Source organism: Theropithecus gelada, chromosome 11, assembly GCF_003255815.1.
Source record: "Theropithecus gelada isolate Dixy chromosome 11, Tgel_1.0, whole genome shotgun sequence".
Classification (NCBI taxonomy): domain Eukaryota; kingdom Metazoa; phylum Chordata; class Mammalia; order Primates; family Cercopithecidae; genus Theropithecus; species Theropithecus gelada.
Genome location: NC_037679.1, coordinates 2439064 through 2455588, shown reverse-complemented (window position 1 = coordinate 2455588; position 16525 = coordinate 2439064). Strand labels below are relative to the sequence as shown.

The 16525-nt window shown below is 34.8% G+C and overlaps 1 protein-coding gene across 2 annotated transcripts in view; it reads right to left on the bottom strand.

The window, feature by feature from the left end:
* CNTN1 (contactin 1) overlaps window positions 1-16525 on the bottom strand; it is a 393997-nt gene that overhangs the window by 66545 nt on the left and 310927 nt on the right. For both annotated transcript variants that reach the window (XM_025403303.1, XM_025403304.1), the window contains exon 17: window positions 5456-5605. In XM_025403303.1, coding sequence (XP_025259088.1) covers window positions 5456-5605 — 150 coding nt within the window. The remainder of the gene's footprint in view (window positions 1-5455; window positions 5606-16525) is intronic.

The following is a 16525-nucleotide window of genomic DNA, read 5'->3' as shown; positions in this document are numbered from 1 at the left end:
TGCGACAAATCTTAAATTATACAAATTATAAAGTATATGAAGATAAGCTTTTGATTCAAAACATATTGACTACTTTAATTCTTGTTAATTATTACTTTAACTTACACAGTCATTTTTACAGATGAAACGTTAACCATGAATGTAACTTTTTTCTTTGACTTGTACCAAAATTTCATGGTTATGTAAGATTCAACATGGTTATGTAAACAGTGCTCTAGTCTGGAAAACCAAAAGAATTGAAGTCTAACACCTGCCTTAATTTTATATTTATACATACATTCTTTTTTTATTATACTTTAAGTACTTAAGTATATAATTCTAAAGAGCTATTAATAAAATCAAATGAACTATATAATATTTTAACATTAAAATGAGAATAGTTCTTTGCAACTCTTATGAGCGCTTGCTCTGATAGAGGAGTATATTGCTAACACCCCTAATATTGTCTACCATGTTAAAATGATGTTCCCATTGTAGGTTAAAAAGATGGAGGGTCACAGATAGTTATGTCTTATCAGATAGAAACTGTAGGTTTGTTTATTGTTATAGGCCTTGTTTTCAAACAAGAAATTTAAATAGGTGAAGCAGAGTGAGTTTTTAATTGCACAAAGAAATGATAATCTAAGAATAGGTCAGTTGGGGAAAATGTTTGGATGGGCAGAAAAGAATTCTTTACATTAAAATTATAATTATCCACAGTAAAATCCTTACGAAGAATCCAAACCAATTACAGACTATTTGTTTAAATTAAGTTAAAATATGAACACTTTCTACTTTCCTCAGTATATGGACAATAGCATCGAATATATATGTTAAACTTGTTTTCAATCATCAAAACACAATGTATTTGGCAATAGAGTCTTCTAAATTATAATATGCAAATCTACTGTCACCTTGATCATTCCTTTTTTTTCTTCATCCTCAATTAACTTCCAATAGCCCCAGTCATCATCTTACCCTCCTGGTTTCTCCTTTTTATCTTTAACAAATATTTCAGTGTGTTAAATATAAGTTTGCTGAATGAATGAATGATCTCAGCTTAATAACAGACACATCTAGAACTTAGAAGTTATTTTCATATACTACATCTAACTGGATACCTAGATCAGCACTTTGAAGTAGGTTAATGGAGAATTGGCATTATCCCCTCCTAATAGGAAAGGCAAATGAATCCTGAATACACTAATTAACTTGCCCAGGTTACACTGCTCACATGTGGAGAAGCTGCTGTCTTTAATTCAGGTCTTCAGATGGCTTAAACATCTATCCTCTTTGCTTCTTTTAAAAAAGATTTATTTAATTATTATGACAGCAACCAACATCAAATAGTACCTTACCAGCTATAAAATATTTTCTTGTTTCTATTATTCTCCTTTATCAATATGTGTAAAAAAGAGAAAGAAGAAAGAACAAGAAAGAATACTAAATGAAAGAACAACAGACCTTCATTAGGCATGAAATCAAGGCTATATACATAATATGAAAGTGTTGTTTCTGGTTTTATTCCTTTTTCCCTTTCCTTCTTTTGACTGGCTTGATCTGGCTAATAAACAAAGCTGTTAATCCTGAATGTACCATTTTAGGATGTGGACTCACCAATTGCACCTGCAGAGCTATTAGCTATGGGGGCATATCTTACAATGACACATTATTTCAAAGGATACTTTTGTTATCTCTTTTCTATAGTCAAAATTAAATTGGTTAAAATGAATTACAAATCCATCTTCTAATTTTTCATTTGGGAGCATCCATTTTATAATGCACTTATCTGAATCCAAAGAATGTACCCAAGTGTGCACTGAGATCTTAACATTAAATAATTGGACAGATAAGGGCATGTGTGGCATTGGATAATGTCATGTCTTTCAATCAGCATAATGAAGCTGGGGACCAACCTTTCCATCAAATGGGAACCAGCCTTTGTCCCATATAACATAAGCTGGCATCTCAAAACAAACATCCCTCATTTAGAAAGTATTTTTATTTCCTTATATAAATGAAAAATGTAAATGTCTAATTTTATGCATATTCAATTTTAATAAAGCAAGTAAACAGCAAAACAGAGAAATTTTGTTGAATTATATCAAACACATAAAATGATTTTTAAAAGATGTTTGAAAATTACATAAAATTATATGACCTTTCTTCTATGCTTATAAAAATTGGAAATGTATTGCTGAATGGGTAATCCATTACAAAGTAGACAGGAGACCATATTTTCTTGTAAGCATATTAAATTTTTAAAGGAAATTTAATAGCACAATAAATAAATTTTACTGAGCAAATACTATGCATCGTAGTGCTATCTGCTTTCCTTAATATGTTTGTAAACATAAAAATCATCCCTTAGGATAAATGATTCCCACTTAGAAATGAGAAAAGTGAGGCTCAGCCAGACCCAGTGGCTTATGCCTGTAATTCCAGCACTTTGGGAGGCCAAGGCGGGTGGATTTCATCAGCCCAGGAGTTAAAGACCAGCTGGGCGACATGGAGAAACCTTGTCTCTACCAAAAAACACATAGAATAGCTGGGCGTGGTGACTAGCCCCTGGAGTCCCAGCTACTAGGATGGCTGAGGCAGGAGGATAGCTTGAGACCAGGAGGTCGAGGTTGCAGTGAGCTGTGATTGTGCCACTGCACTCCAAAAAAAAAAAGAGCCACTGAACTGTCAAAAAAAAAAAAAAAAAAAAAAAGTGAGGCTCAGAGGTTAAGTAACGTGCCTCAAATTACACAGCTTTTAGATAATAATGCCAGCATTCCACCAAAGAATCAGTGGCCGGAGCCACAATACAGCCCACTGTCTTCAGAGCAAAGCCTTTAGAATGAGAAAACACCTAGATTTGAATTCCAGCTCTGCTTCACATTAGCTGGGTGTAATCTTAACTTCCTCATCTGTTTCATAAAGTTATGGTGGGAATTAAGCAATGCAAACAGAGAACTAGGCACTATGTCTGACGGTATACTGCAAATGTGTAAACTATAGTAATGAGTTTATTAATCAAAGATCTCAAAATATTTTCTGATGATGGATTAACAAATGTGTTAGAAGTTACAGAATTATTATTATTATTTTTTTACAATTGAGAAGAATGAATCAACTCATATCACTACAAGGTTGTATCTTACTCTGTGAATAGGTGTGTTTGCTTTTGGACTTGGCTCTAATGGCTTGTAAGGGAAGTTATTTGGTAAGCACATCAGATAGGGAATGAAGTCCTTAACAAAATACCATTTTAGAAAACATAATGTAAGAGATGATGCCTAAAGAAGGTGATAACAAAAATAAGTTGGTTTAAAGTAACAACTGTGCCAAAATTTTAGGTTTGATATTACTTGGAAACAATTTTTTCCTAACACTGAAGGATAAGAAGACATCATGGTAAATACTCTTCAGAGTTACATACGAATCCCTGATAGTGAGCACTTCACTTCTAGATATGATCTTAAGTATATATTATATTCAGAAATTTAGGTATGAAAGAATTAGATTGAATCTCTCTGAGACATTGTTTTTGCTGTTTTTATTCTTAAAAAATATTTAATGTTGTCACTTCTACTTTGAGATTAAAAAATAACTTAAGACAGATCTTATGGTAATCATGTCTAGATGATGAGCCTATATATTGTAAATAAATCATTTTCTGAGATAAATAATAAAGATAATATTGGCAACAAAATTCCAAAAAACGAGGGAGGCCTACATCTATTACCAGTGCCAAAGAAAGTATCCTTTCACTCTGACAATTTTTACTTAAAAGAATGGTGTTCAGCTAAGACTTAAGTCAGATTGTATTAGTCAAGAGATCACAGAAAATTAAACTCCGTGATTAAAGGTCTATATTTGAGATAGGTAGGTAAAAATATTTTACCCGAGATAAGTTTGTTTAGACCAATTTAATCACTTGGTATTTTTCTGCATTTTTAATGAATCCTTGTTAAATCAAATACATGATCTGTCAGTATAAAATTACATAGGTAAACCACCAGTGGGATCATGCCCCAGTTTCTTTTTTTGTTTTTAAAGAAAGAGCAGCAGTGTTCAGTCCATAATACAGAAGCCTCTATTACAAACATAGGCAGCTCTAGGCAATAATGATACAAACCAAACACAGGAATCCTGGCTATGTGGTATCTGTCTCCTATAAAGCTTCATCTTAGATTACCTACATATCCTGATGAAATTTCTGTGAGGTAGAGAAAAGCAAACACTAGTGTTCATTTTGTAGATGGATATGCTAAAACAAAAAAATTACTGTTTAGGTCATATCTAGTATCATAGTTAAGGATGAAATCTAAGTTTCTATTAGAACTCTAATAAAGATTCATATAAATAGATATGTTTCTAGAATTCTGCTTGAGAAGCCGACTTTGAGAAAGCTCAATGTATGAGAACAGCTGTCAGATCTAAATTTGAATTCTGAATCTTGCAATTAGTCATATTAACTTAAATAAACTATTTAGTGTCTCTGAGTCTATTGCCCATTAATGAACATAAGCATAGGACTACCTATGTCAAAACGTTATTATGGGGATTAAATGAAATGGATGTGAAAGCATTGAACACAGACAAGGCATTTTAGTGCTTTGGCCTCTTAATTTCAGAATTACCATTTTTATCTAATAAATTACATTAAATTACATGAAACTTTAAGAGATAATTTACTTATGGCAGTGCCTGTGAATTACTTGGCTTTTCGAAATAAAGACATTAGAACTCATAATTATATTTAGAAGTTAGGCCAAGGAACTGAGGCAAGCAGAAATGTAGAGAAGTGATATTAAGAGATCACAGTAGCATTTTCATGGAACTCTGTCATTCATTTAAAATCTTCTCTACACCATATAATACTGAAGCTTGGCAAGGCCTAGTCAAATGAGCTCAGAGAGGCTACATTTTATTTTTGATACAGGGAATATTAGAAGAGCTATCATTAGAATCAGAACAACATTTTTCCTTAGTAATATAGGGGAGAAGGAAAAAATAAGAGTATTTCCTGCACTAAAGGCTATTTAATTGCAGTTAGTATTTACCATAAAATATTCACCGACTTGGCCATTCAGTTATAAATGAGTTTGAGAGAGACACAAAATTATGAACCTTCTAAATCATGAAACTTGTTTAATAAAGCAAGAGTCTGCCTAGTTAAGATTCAGAATTTACATTAAAGTTTATCATCTAAATACTCACGTCATTCCAATGGTCTCCAGTGGCATTTTCAGTAGTCCCTATTACCTCTTCCTCTATACTAATTATGTAAAATATTCTTAAACTTCGTATTTCCTCTTTTGATTTTTGACTATCTTGATAGAGAATACACACATGTGAAATACACACACATGCTTTTTAGATGAATCACTTACCTCAGAGCATTATTTTCAAATACATTCAACCATATATTAAAGTGGCACCGTATTTACAAATCTTTTAAAATTTCAAGTTTCTTCTATATACATACCAGCACCATCTGTTTTAATTCTGTTAGATGGTATACTGGGCTCTCCTCTACCCAATGTATTGGTTGCTACCACGCGGAATTCATACTCCATCCATGGGATTAAGTCCACTGCTCTTGCTGCCTCCATATTTCCTTCAATAATTGGGGGATCTAAATAAAATAAACAGTAAATAGAGAATATAGGTTGATTAACTTATCACTTTTATGACTTCCATTTTTATTTTACTATTTCAGGGAGAATGGTATATATTACATTGAGTTGAAGTAAAAACTACAACTAGGAATGACAAAATTTAAGTTCAAGGGAGTAAGAGAAGAAGTTTAATAAATAATAAACTTACAAAGAGTGATATGCATATGAATCACCTATGTAAGTAAGTTCGAGGCAGGGAGACTGCAATTCTACATGTCTAACAAGCCTCCAGGCTTGCTGCTAGTCCATGAACTGCACCTTGAATAGCAAGGAGCTGTATTCTGAAGGTGTAATCGAAAAGGATTTCCTGAGATAAAGGTACAATTGGAGAGGCAAAATTTTATGTATTGCCACTGATATAGTCTATGGTTAGCAAATGGTTTATAACTAGGGTAGAAAAGGTTAAAGTTTATATCCTTTTTACTTGGTTTTGTAGATTTATACTCAAATCATTTGGACCAGTGATAATAAATGTCATAATAATTTTATTAAGATTTGTTAAGTATCCCTCAGAATTCATGCTACTAGATACTAGTAGAGATGAGATGATAAATTATGGTGGAATGTGATCTTAGCTTGCTTATTTAATTGAGATATAATAAAACATGCAACCAAGGCAGGTCTGTGTATTATTATAAGCTTGCCTCAAATATTTCCACATGTTTTTAATAATCAACCTATTCATGTAAATACCTGTACCTGTAGGCTTGTCTATGACTCAATATCTTATTATTTAGGGAAGTTTTATCTGGCAATGTAGACCACGAATACATAGTTTTTAAAGATGACATGTCCATCAACACAATAAATGCTAAGCACCCCAGCATCCAGTTTCTACTTTTGGACAAATTCTCACATGGCTCGGACTGTCCCATCTCACCCTGCCATAATTTTAACTCTGCTAGACACTACTTTTGCTATCTAATTGCTTATTTTGTTATGGATTTGTTCTGTAGATTTGACACATATTTTTGACTTTCTGATTAAAAGTTTCCCTTTACCTTCCCCTCTGTTTTGATTTATTAGGATTTATTAAGAATTTCTACCTCTTTATTTCCTATCTCTTTCACTCCTCCCATACACCAAATCAGAAGCTGTTTGTTTTAGTTCACATGCATAAGGACATTTTTCTAGGTAACTGAAAGAAGTAAAGTGAAGTTTTGGTTTGTGAAGGGCTGTTTACAGAGTGAAGGGAGAATAGAGCCTATGTGATGATGCTGAGTAAGGTAGCCTTTTTGTTTGTTTGTTTCTTGAGATGGAGTCTCACTCTGTCACCCAGGCTGGAGTGCAGTGGCGTGATCTCAGCTCACTGCAAGCTCCACCTCCCAGGTTCACGCCATTCTCCTGCCTCAGCCTCCTGTGTAGCTGGGACTACAGGTGTCCACCACTTTGCCTGGCTAATTTTTGTATTTTTAGTAGAGACAGGGTTTCACCATGTTAGCCAGGATGGTTGATCTCCTGATTTTGTGATCCGCCCACCTCGGCCTCCCAAAGTGCTGGGAGTACAGGCATGAGCCACCATGCCTGGCCAAGGTAGCCATTTTTTACTAGACACTATTCATTGATATTAACCCCTTATAGAAAACAGGCTGTATTGGGTTAAATGGTGCCTTTCTCCACCTAAAAAATGTCCATGTCCAAATCACCAGAACCTGTAAATGTCATCTTATATGGAAAAAAAAAAAAAAAGGCTTGGCAGACCCTTAAATTAAGTTTAAGGTTGTAAGTGTTAAGAACCTTAGGGTAGGATTATCCTAAATTATCTAGGTGGGCTCTAAATCCAATGACAAATGTTCTTATAAAAGAAAGACACAGAGAAGAGTCACACCTAGAAGACCAGAAGGCTATGAGACCACCAACGGTAGATATGAAAGTGATGTAGCCGCAAGCCAAGGGACATATGGAGCCACCAGAAATTGGAAGAAACAAGGAATGGAGCCTTTGGAGAGGATGCAGTCCTGCCACCACCTTGATTTTGTTCTCCAAACTATGAGAGAGTAAATTTCTTTTGTTTTAGGCTACCAAGTTTATGTTAATTTGTTGGCAACCCTAGGAAACTAATACTGAACCTTAAAGGCAGAAGTTGATGGAGCTATTTGTGAGTTTATAATTATTGAGTTTGGCAGGGGTTCGGGGGTATGCAGTACAAAAGTGTTTTAGGAGGCTTGAGTCTGTCAGACCTGTTCCCCTGCTTCCTAGTCTCAAAACTCCAGCACCATTTAAGGGTTTGAAGAATGGAAATGTTGGAAGCATTTTAAAGAATGAAGATATTGTGTTCTTATGATAGTCAAGGCTACACTGGGGCTTTTCCAAGGAAGCTGGGAGGTCAACAGGTAAGAGCAGGTGTCTGCTAGGACAGAAAAAGAACCAGGTGGATGTGTGGAGAAGCTGCAGCTGATTGACTGATTTTGAGCGCATGTAAAAAATGTGAGGATCCAGTATGAAAATCTCCCAAACAAATGGAAGACATTTTCATAAAGTAGAAGATCATAGTTGACCACCAAAAATATGTGAAGAAATGATGGTAGGTAAGGCAAGAAAAGTCAACAGGAGTCATTTTATGCTAGATCTGGATTCCAGCTGAGGAGCCAAGGCTTTGATTTTAATGAGTGAGATGAAGAAAGGAAGAATAAGCAACCAAACTCAGAGTCATGACCTCAAGCAGGTAGACCCTAGGAAGAAGCCCTTGGTCCAAAGATGCAAAAAACTCTCTCAGAAGGGGAAAATGAAGTGTACGTTAAGGGAATGGAATTCCAGAGTGGACATTCTGAATTATTAAGGAAGGAATTTGCTATAAATATTTTAGAATAGTATTCCCGCCAGGATTGCTAATAGCTTGACAACTCTTCTTTTTAGAACAAATCGAATTATTATTATTCTTGATAATTTATATTAACATCAGTACATATGAGAATACAAATATCTAAAACAAACATGTTTTGGTAAATAGTTATAATATCCCCTCAATAAAATCATCTATGTAAGTAGTAGGAATAATTTAGCAAAAACATGATTAACATCTATCATTTTTAAAAGATGTACCAAGAATTAAAAGTGTCTCTTTTCTCTAAGCTGCTTTCACTTCTGCAAATTTGGGTGGCACTTCTGACCCCAACCACATCAGAAGTACATAATTTAAAACACATTCTCTCTAATATTTTCCCAGCTCTTGTCTTGAGCTAAGTAGCCCAAGTCATCACTACAAATGGAACTCCCAAGATTGGCTAGGTTCACATCAGGCCCACACTCAATATATTTCTTTTGTCTCCCCCTTGTTTGTTCCTGGCTATCATTTGTGGCCATATATACATTTTTTCTACTTTTTATTCACATTTTGAAACCCCTCAGGGCCTAGTATGCCCAGCATGATGTTTTACAAATAGAAGTACTTAATATATTTTTGCTAAAAATATATATGTAATACAAATTCTAAAGTTGTGTCTATTTAGAGTAGACAATGTCTCAAGGCAAGAAGCATAGCCTTGTCTATAGCAATCACTTTAGTGCCGCCTTCATCCTTGAATCAGGCAGGTAAGAGAAGGAGGGCACTCTTTTACATTGCCCCACCACATAATATCCATCACTCTATGACCTCTATATTGTCATGTATTCAGTCCATTAATTGTCCTGTCCTGTCTAAAGCAGAGAGTACTACTCCATCTTCTTAAGCCCTCTTCCTTTCCCTTCAACTGTGAGTTGATTCTCATTTCTCTCTTCCACTGCTGCTGTGTATGCTTTTTTCAAAACTTGGTTTTACCTTTAAAACATATTTTATATGTTCTATTGTGAGCCCTAAATGTCTTCACAAATGGACTTGTACCTAATGCAATCTTCTCTCCTATTCCTTAAGCCCTGGTAGGAACTATTAGATCCTTTTTTCTTCTTCTCCTTCTTTTTTTACTTCTTCCAAAATCACCTACGCAGTTTGGGAGCAGAAGCCTGCTCCCTAAAGAAGTAAGCTTTGCTTTGGAAGCAGATTTATGCCTCAAGCCAAATGGAGACGAGAAACAGGAACAGAGAGACTTCGTGTCCTTTTTCTTCAGCCAAGTTCCTTGCAACCTGTTTGTTATTCTTGGAGCCAGAAAGAGAGTAAAGTACTTTGCATAATGGAGGCAAATACTGGGGATCAGGAGCAGACCTTGTTCTAGACCTGATTTTTGACTGGGTCAGTTCTGAGTCAGGCCATACAGTTAATCTCAGCAGTGAAAAATCAGATCTTAACAGTATAATGCCTGATTTTGGCAGAAGCAAAAAAAGGAGGAGAAGAAGAAAAATAAAGGATCCAATAGTTCCTACCAGGGCTTAAGGAATAGGAGAGAAGATTGCATTAGGTACAAGCCATTTATGAAGACATTTAGGGCTCACAATAAAGCGTACAAAATGTGTTTTAAAGGTAAAACCATGTTTTAAAAAAAGCATACACAGCAGCAGTGGACGAGATAAATGAGAATCAACTCACATCTCTCTTTTAAAAAAACTAAATGTTGTATATTAAATGGGTAGTTCTTTAAAAATTTGTTTTACTTTTAGTGTAAATTTTAAGCAAAGAGATATAAAGCAGGAGACCTTAGTTCTTACTTTAGTACTTAGGCCAAAATACTCAGTTTAGCAACCAGCTATAAGCAATAATTCATAGATCTATTTACAAATGCCTTGAGGCCCTAAGGCTTAGAATAAAAAGAAGTTTCTCACCATTCTTTGAGGAAAAGAGAATCAAGCCTCATGGGTATCACAAGGCCAATAATTCATTGTGCTTTAGTTGCCTGAAAATCATGCTTGTGGCGCCCTGCCTTTAGACCACACTGATTAATTGTTTGAGCAGCTTCGGAAACAGCCAGAATGACTTCAGGACTGAAAAACAGATTGTGTTAAGAATAACTCCAGCCAATGTAAGCCCCTCCACTGTAGACTTTTACAAGTTATCTGAGTGAGTCCTGGTATTTCTTTAAGATCTAAACATAAGCAGAATCTTTGGTGTCCCCCATTTCAATCTAAAACCCAAATATTTGAAAGTACCAGAACAAACCTACTCACTCAGAGATTCTAAATAAAAATTCGGGTGTCTGTGATGTTCCCCTTCCTGTGTCCAAGTGATCTCATTGTTCAGTTCCCACCTATGAGTGAGAACATGTGGTATTTGGTTTTCTGTTCTTGCGATAGTTTGCTGAGAATGATGGTTTCCAGCTGCATCCATGTCCCTACAAAGGACACTAACTCATCCTTTTTTATGGCTGCATAGTATTCCATGGTGTATATGTGCCACATTATCTTAATCCAGCCTGTCACTGATGGACATTTGGGTTGATTCCAAGTCTTTGCTATTGTGAATAGTGCCGCAATAAACATACGTGTGCATGTGTCTTTATAGCAGCATGATTTATAATCCTTTGGGTATATCCCCAGTAATGGGATGGCTGGGTCAAATGGTATTTCTAGTTCTAGATCCTTGAGGAATCGCCGCACTGTTTTCCACAATGGTTGAACTAGTTTACAATCCCACCAACAGTGTAAAAGTGTTCCTATTTCTCCACATCCTCTCCAGCACCTGTTGTTTCCTGATTTTTTAATGATCGCCATTCTAACTGGTGTGAGATGGTATCTCATTGTGGTTTTGATTTGCATTTCTCTGATGGTGAGTGATGATGAGCATTTTTTCATGTGTCTGTTGGCTGTATGAATGTCTTCTTTTGAGAAGTGTCTGTTCATATCCTTTGCCAACTTTTTGATGGGGTTGTTTGTTTTTTTCTCATAAATTTGTTTGAGTTCTTTATAGGTTCTGGATATTAGCCCTCTGTCAGATGAGTAGATTGCAAAAATTTTCTCGCATAGATTGCCTGTTCACTCTGATGGTAGTTTCTTTTGCTGTGCAGAAGCTCTTTAGTTTAATTAGATCCCATTTGTCAATTTTGGCTTTTGTTGCCATTGCTTTTGGTGTTTTAGACATGAAGTCCTTGCCCATGCCTACGTCCTGAATGGTATTACCTAGGTTTTCTTCTAGGGTTTTTATGGTTTTAGGTCTAACATTTAAGTCTCTAATCCATCTTGAATTAATTTTCATATAAAGGATAAGGAAAGGATCTAGTTTCAGCTTGCTATTTATGGCTAGCCAATTTTCCCAGCACCATTTATTAAATAGGGAATCCTTTCCCCATTTCTTGTTTTTGTCAGGTTTGTCAAAGATCTGTAGATGTGTGGTATTATTTCTGAGGACTCTGTTCTGTTCCATTGGTCTATATCTCTGTTTTGGTACCAGTACCATGCTGTTTTGGTTACTGTAGCCTTGTGGGGAGATGGGGGGTGGGGGTGGGATAGCATTAGGAGGTATACCTAATGTAAATGACGAGTTAATGGGTGCAGCACACCAACATGGCACATGCATACATATGTAACAAACCTGCACGTTGTGCACATGTACCCTAGAACTTAAAGTATAATTAAACACACACACGCACACACACACAATTCAGGTGTCTGAGACTGGAAATGAGCATTTAAAGGCTTCTCACTGATTCTGACACACCTACTCAGTTTTATGTTACAGGTCCTAGACCCAACCCATAGATTGCCTGGCAGGACTCTGGAAGGAGCCATAGGTTTGGCAAATTTCCGTGAAGCAAAGGAAAAGCAAGCTGTGCTCTGACATCTCAGAAGGTGTGAATCCTTGATCCTTCTCTAAGGGAAATATGAATGTAGCCTCATAAAAATCCAGAAATTCATGTTTGAAATGAGAACTACAAAAACTGAAGAAACAGAAAGGCAAAAAAAAAAAAAAATACTGTCCTAGAATAGACCTAGAGAGTTTTCATTTTTAAAAAGATGATAATAATACTAGGTAAATATATGGCAGAAGAGATACTCAAATACTGCTTATGGGAATAAAAACAGGTTCTACCTTACTGCAGAGTGATTATATAATATAGCTCATGGTTTTGGGCTGTTTATACTCAATAATTTAATTTACAAATATCTATTTTAGGTAAATAACCTAAAGTACAGAGAAACATTTAGGTGCAAAGATGTTAACTGCAGAAGAATTTTAATAACCAACTCAGTCTTACATAACACAGAAGTTTAAATATAAGCATATTTTCTTATTCATGTTGGATAATCTATTTCAGGTTCTCTTAACTATTTATCATAACATGCTTACTATGCCTTTTCATGTTCTGGCCAACATCCTCTTACACACACACACACCATCACTAAGAATATTCTATAATTAGTCCTCTGAAAGTAGCAGCATGGAATCAAACACAATTTTCTAACAATGACCTGAGCATCTTGTAGAACTCCAGGAATGGCATCAAGCTGTCTGCTGTCTGTCCACTAAAAACAGTCCAAGAGAAGTAAAATTTACAATAGCTTGCCTTAAAAATACACAGTCAATTTCTTCATCTCATTATTCTAAATTTAATCTTTGGAACACTGAAAGTTGATATATTTCAAATATATTTATTTCATACCTTAAATATTTACCTTCATGAAGCTGAATTTAATCCTGTACCTTTTTTTCTTAGTGGTCACACCATAAACAAAAACCATATGATTTTTATTTCTGTATTTGTTGCAGAAAATATTTTTCACTTCCACTTAGGTTGCAGTCACAAGAGAACTTCACTAGTACACTAACAAAAAGAACACATAGATAATCTATAAACCATCATCTTTCAAAGCCCATTAGAGAGCTGAGATTGTGAAGACACAAGGGACTAAAATTCATCATTGGTAGAACAGTGATGAAATTAAGATGTAGTCATAGATGTTAGTAAGAAGAAAACAGTTTAACTTCTAACAGATATTTACAAAGTATAGGCTGATATGGCTGTTTAAAGTCACAGGGAGATCAAAGAACAAGGAGAATCTATAGTAATTTGACAATTATTTTTCGTAGGCCTTCATCACATGTACTCAAGAAAGTTTTGGGGCAGTACAAAAGAGCCAAAAAAGACTTCCCTCTGGGGCACCGATACCACAAACATGAGATAGTGGCAGGAGTGATGAGAGAGATCTGCTTCCCCTGTGAGGGACAGGTGCTTCGGACTTGTTGAAGTCTAAGGGAAGAGAAGGAGAACTGAGTAAAAAATCCGAGAACTCTGGGCTTTAGACTGATCAGCAGCAGCAGGTATCTGGGTAGAAGCCGGGGAAATGAAAGAACCCTCTGTGGGGTCCAAGGTAGAAGAGCCTGCCGAAGTCTGATAGCAGGAGAGGAAAACCTCCAGACACTCAGATATGTAGGACAGTCTGATCTTACACACAAATCACTTGAAGCCTGCACTAAACTGAATCTAATAACAATGCTCAGATCATCTCAACTACAAATCTGATTGACTCAGTCCCTAAAGTAATGGCATGCACTTTCCCAGACATCATTAATATTTACTTTAGTAATCACTGTTCTTCTATACACAATGTTTGGAATTGAGCAAAAAGTTATCAAACACATGAGTAAACAAAGAAATATGACCTACTGTCAAGAAAGAAAAAAAAAATCCACAGAGCTAGACTTAAAGATGATCTAGATGTTTAAATCATCTGATAGCGTTTTAGCATAAGTATGTTAAGTATGTAAAAATGTCAAGAGGAAAACATGCACAACTTGTATAAACAAATAGGAAATTCCCTTGGAATATTATGTGAACAATATTAAAAGCAGCCAAATGCTAGAAATAAAAATTCCTGAACACAATAAAGCAGTAGGTCAAAAGTATTTTAATGTGATTATTTGCAGACTGAATCCAGCAAAATAAATTATCTATGAAAGCGAGAGAGGTAATTAGCCATTATCCATACAGAAACAGAGACACACAGACACACAGATAAGCAGACACATGCGCACACACACACACACACACACACACACATAGACACACACACACAGTCCATTTTCTGTGGAATAACATCAAACAATCTAATATACATGTCAAGAGAAACCAAGAAGAAAGAGTAGAGCAGAGGAAATCTTTGAAGAGGTAATGAATGACTAAGAATTTTCCAAAGTTGAAGAAAATATCAACCCAAGAATACAAGAAGCCAAGCTCCATTAGGATAAATGCATTTTATCAAGCTGAAAAGCAAATACAAAAAGAAATCTTGAAGCAGTCACAGAAAAGGGACATATCAAGTACAGAGAATTATGATTAAAACAATTACTGACTTCTCATCTGAAACAATGGAGACAAAAGACAAGAGAACAATGTTTTTAAAGTGATCAAAGTGAAATGAAGAGCAATTTGGATTTTGTATGCAATAAAAATATCACTTAAAGATGAAATTAGAGACATTTTCTGATAGAAGAAAACATTAAAACCTTTGAGTCCAACAACCTGAACAATTAGAAATGCTATAAGTTTCTTAGTAGTGAAAATTATACCAGATAAAAAACAGTTTTACAGAAAGGAATGAGGAACCCAGATATAATAAATATACTGGTAAATATAAAGGAATTTTGAGACGCCTTTCGGCCAATAGAATAGAAAACAATTTTCTCAGACTGAAAAAGGCATCTAAGATGATGTATTCAAAGCAGTGAAAAAAAAAAAAACAAAACAAAACTGTCAACCAAGAATATCATATCCAAGCAACTGTATTTTAAAACCAAAGGCAAAATGCACTCACAGATAAATAAAAACTGAGAGAAATTGTTACTAAAAGACTTATCTTCCAAAACAAATTAAAGTTATTCAGGTTGAAAGTAGTTGATCCCAAACAGCAATTTGAATAAACTCCCCCAAAATAATGAGCATTGGTAAAGGTAATTTTGTAATTATAAAAGATAGTATAAATACTCATTTTTTCTTCTATCTTCTCTTAACTTATTTAAAAGTAATTGTAGAAACCTATATATGTATGTATATATGTTCACACATATGTTGTGCGTTTATATATGTGTGTATATACATAATTGTGTTATTGGATCTATGATATATTGAAATGTAATATATTTGATACTAGCTGCACAAAGGGGACAGGTAGGAGCAAAGTTGTAAAGAAATGACATCAGATCGTGATACATAGTTTGTATGTTTGTCCACTCTAAATCTCACATTGAAATTTGATCCCCAGTGTTGGAGGTGGGGCCTAATAAGAGGAGTTTGGGTCACGGGGGTGGATTCACAATGAATGACTTTGTGCCTTTCTTCCAATAATGAGTGAGTTCTTGCTTTATGAGTTTATGCAAGAACTGATTGTTACAAAGAGCCTAGCACTTTGCTTCTCTCTTCGTTGCTCCCTCTCTCACCATGTGACAAGTCACTTTGCTTTCACCGTGAATGAAAGCTTCCTGAAGCCCTCACAAGAAGCAGATGCTGGCGCTATGATTCTTGTATAGCCTGCAGAAGTGTGACCCAAATAAATCTCTTTTCTTTAAAAATCACCCGGCCTCAGATATTTATAGCGATGCAAAAGAGACTTAGATGATAACTCAAATCAACATCAACAAATGAGGAGGACCAGAAGTAGTCAATATAAAGGATAATATAACAGACAAATTAACAAAGGATTATATAAACAAGCATATGTTGGTTTAATAGGCAAACAATTATGGAAAGTGATAATTTTAATATAAGATTATTGGGTTTGTGAAATATATAGATGTAACATATATATTTATATATATTTCACTGAATATGAAAGTATTTCCCCTAGATAGCTCTATTTCATCTTCCTCTTTTGTGCTATTATAGTAATATATATAATAATATTACTAAATATTAATAGCATATATTATATGCTATTATAGTAATATATAACTATATTACTATATATAGCATATAGCATATAATAAAATATGCTATAATAGCATATATAATAAAATATGTTAGTAATATATAGTATTATAGTAATATATTACTATATTATATGCTATATAACTATATTAT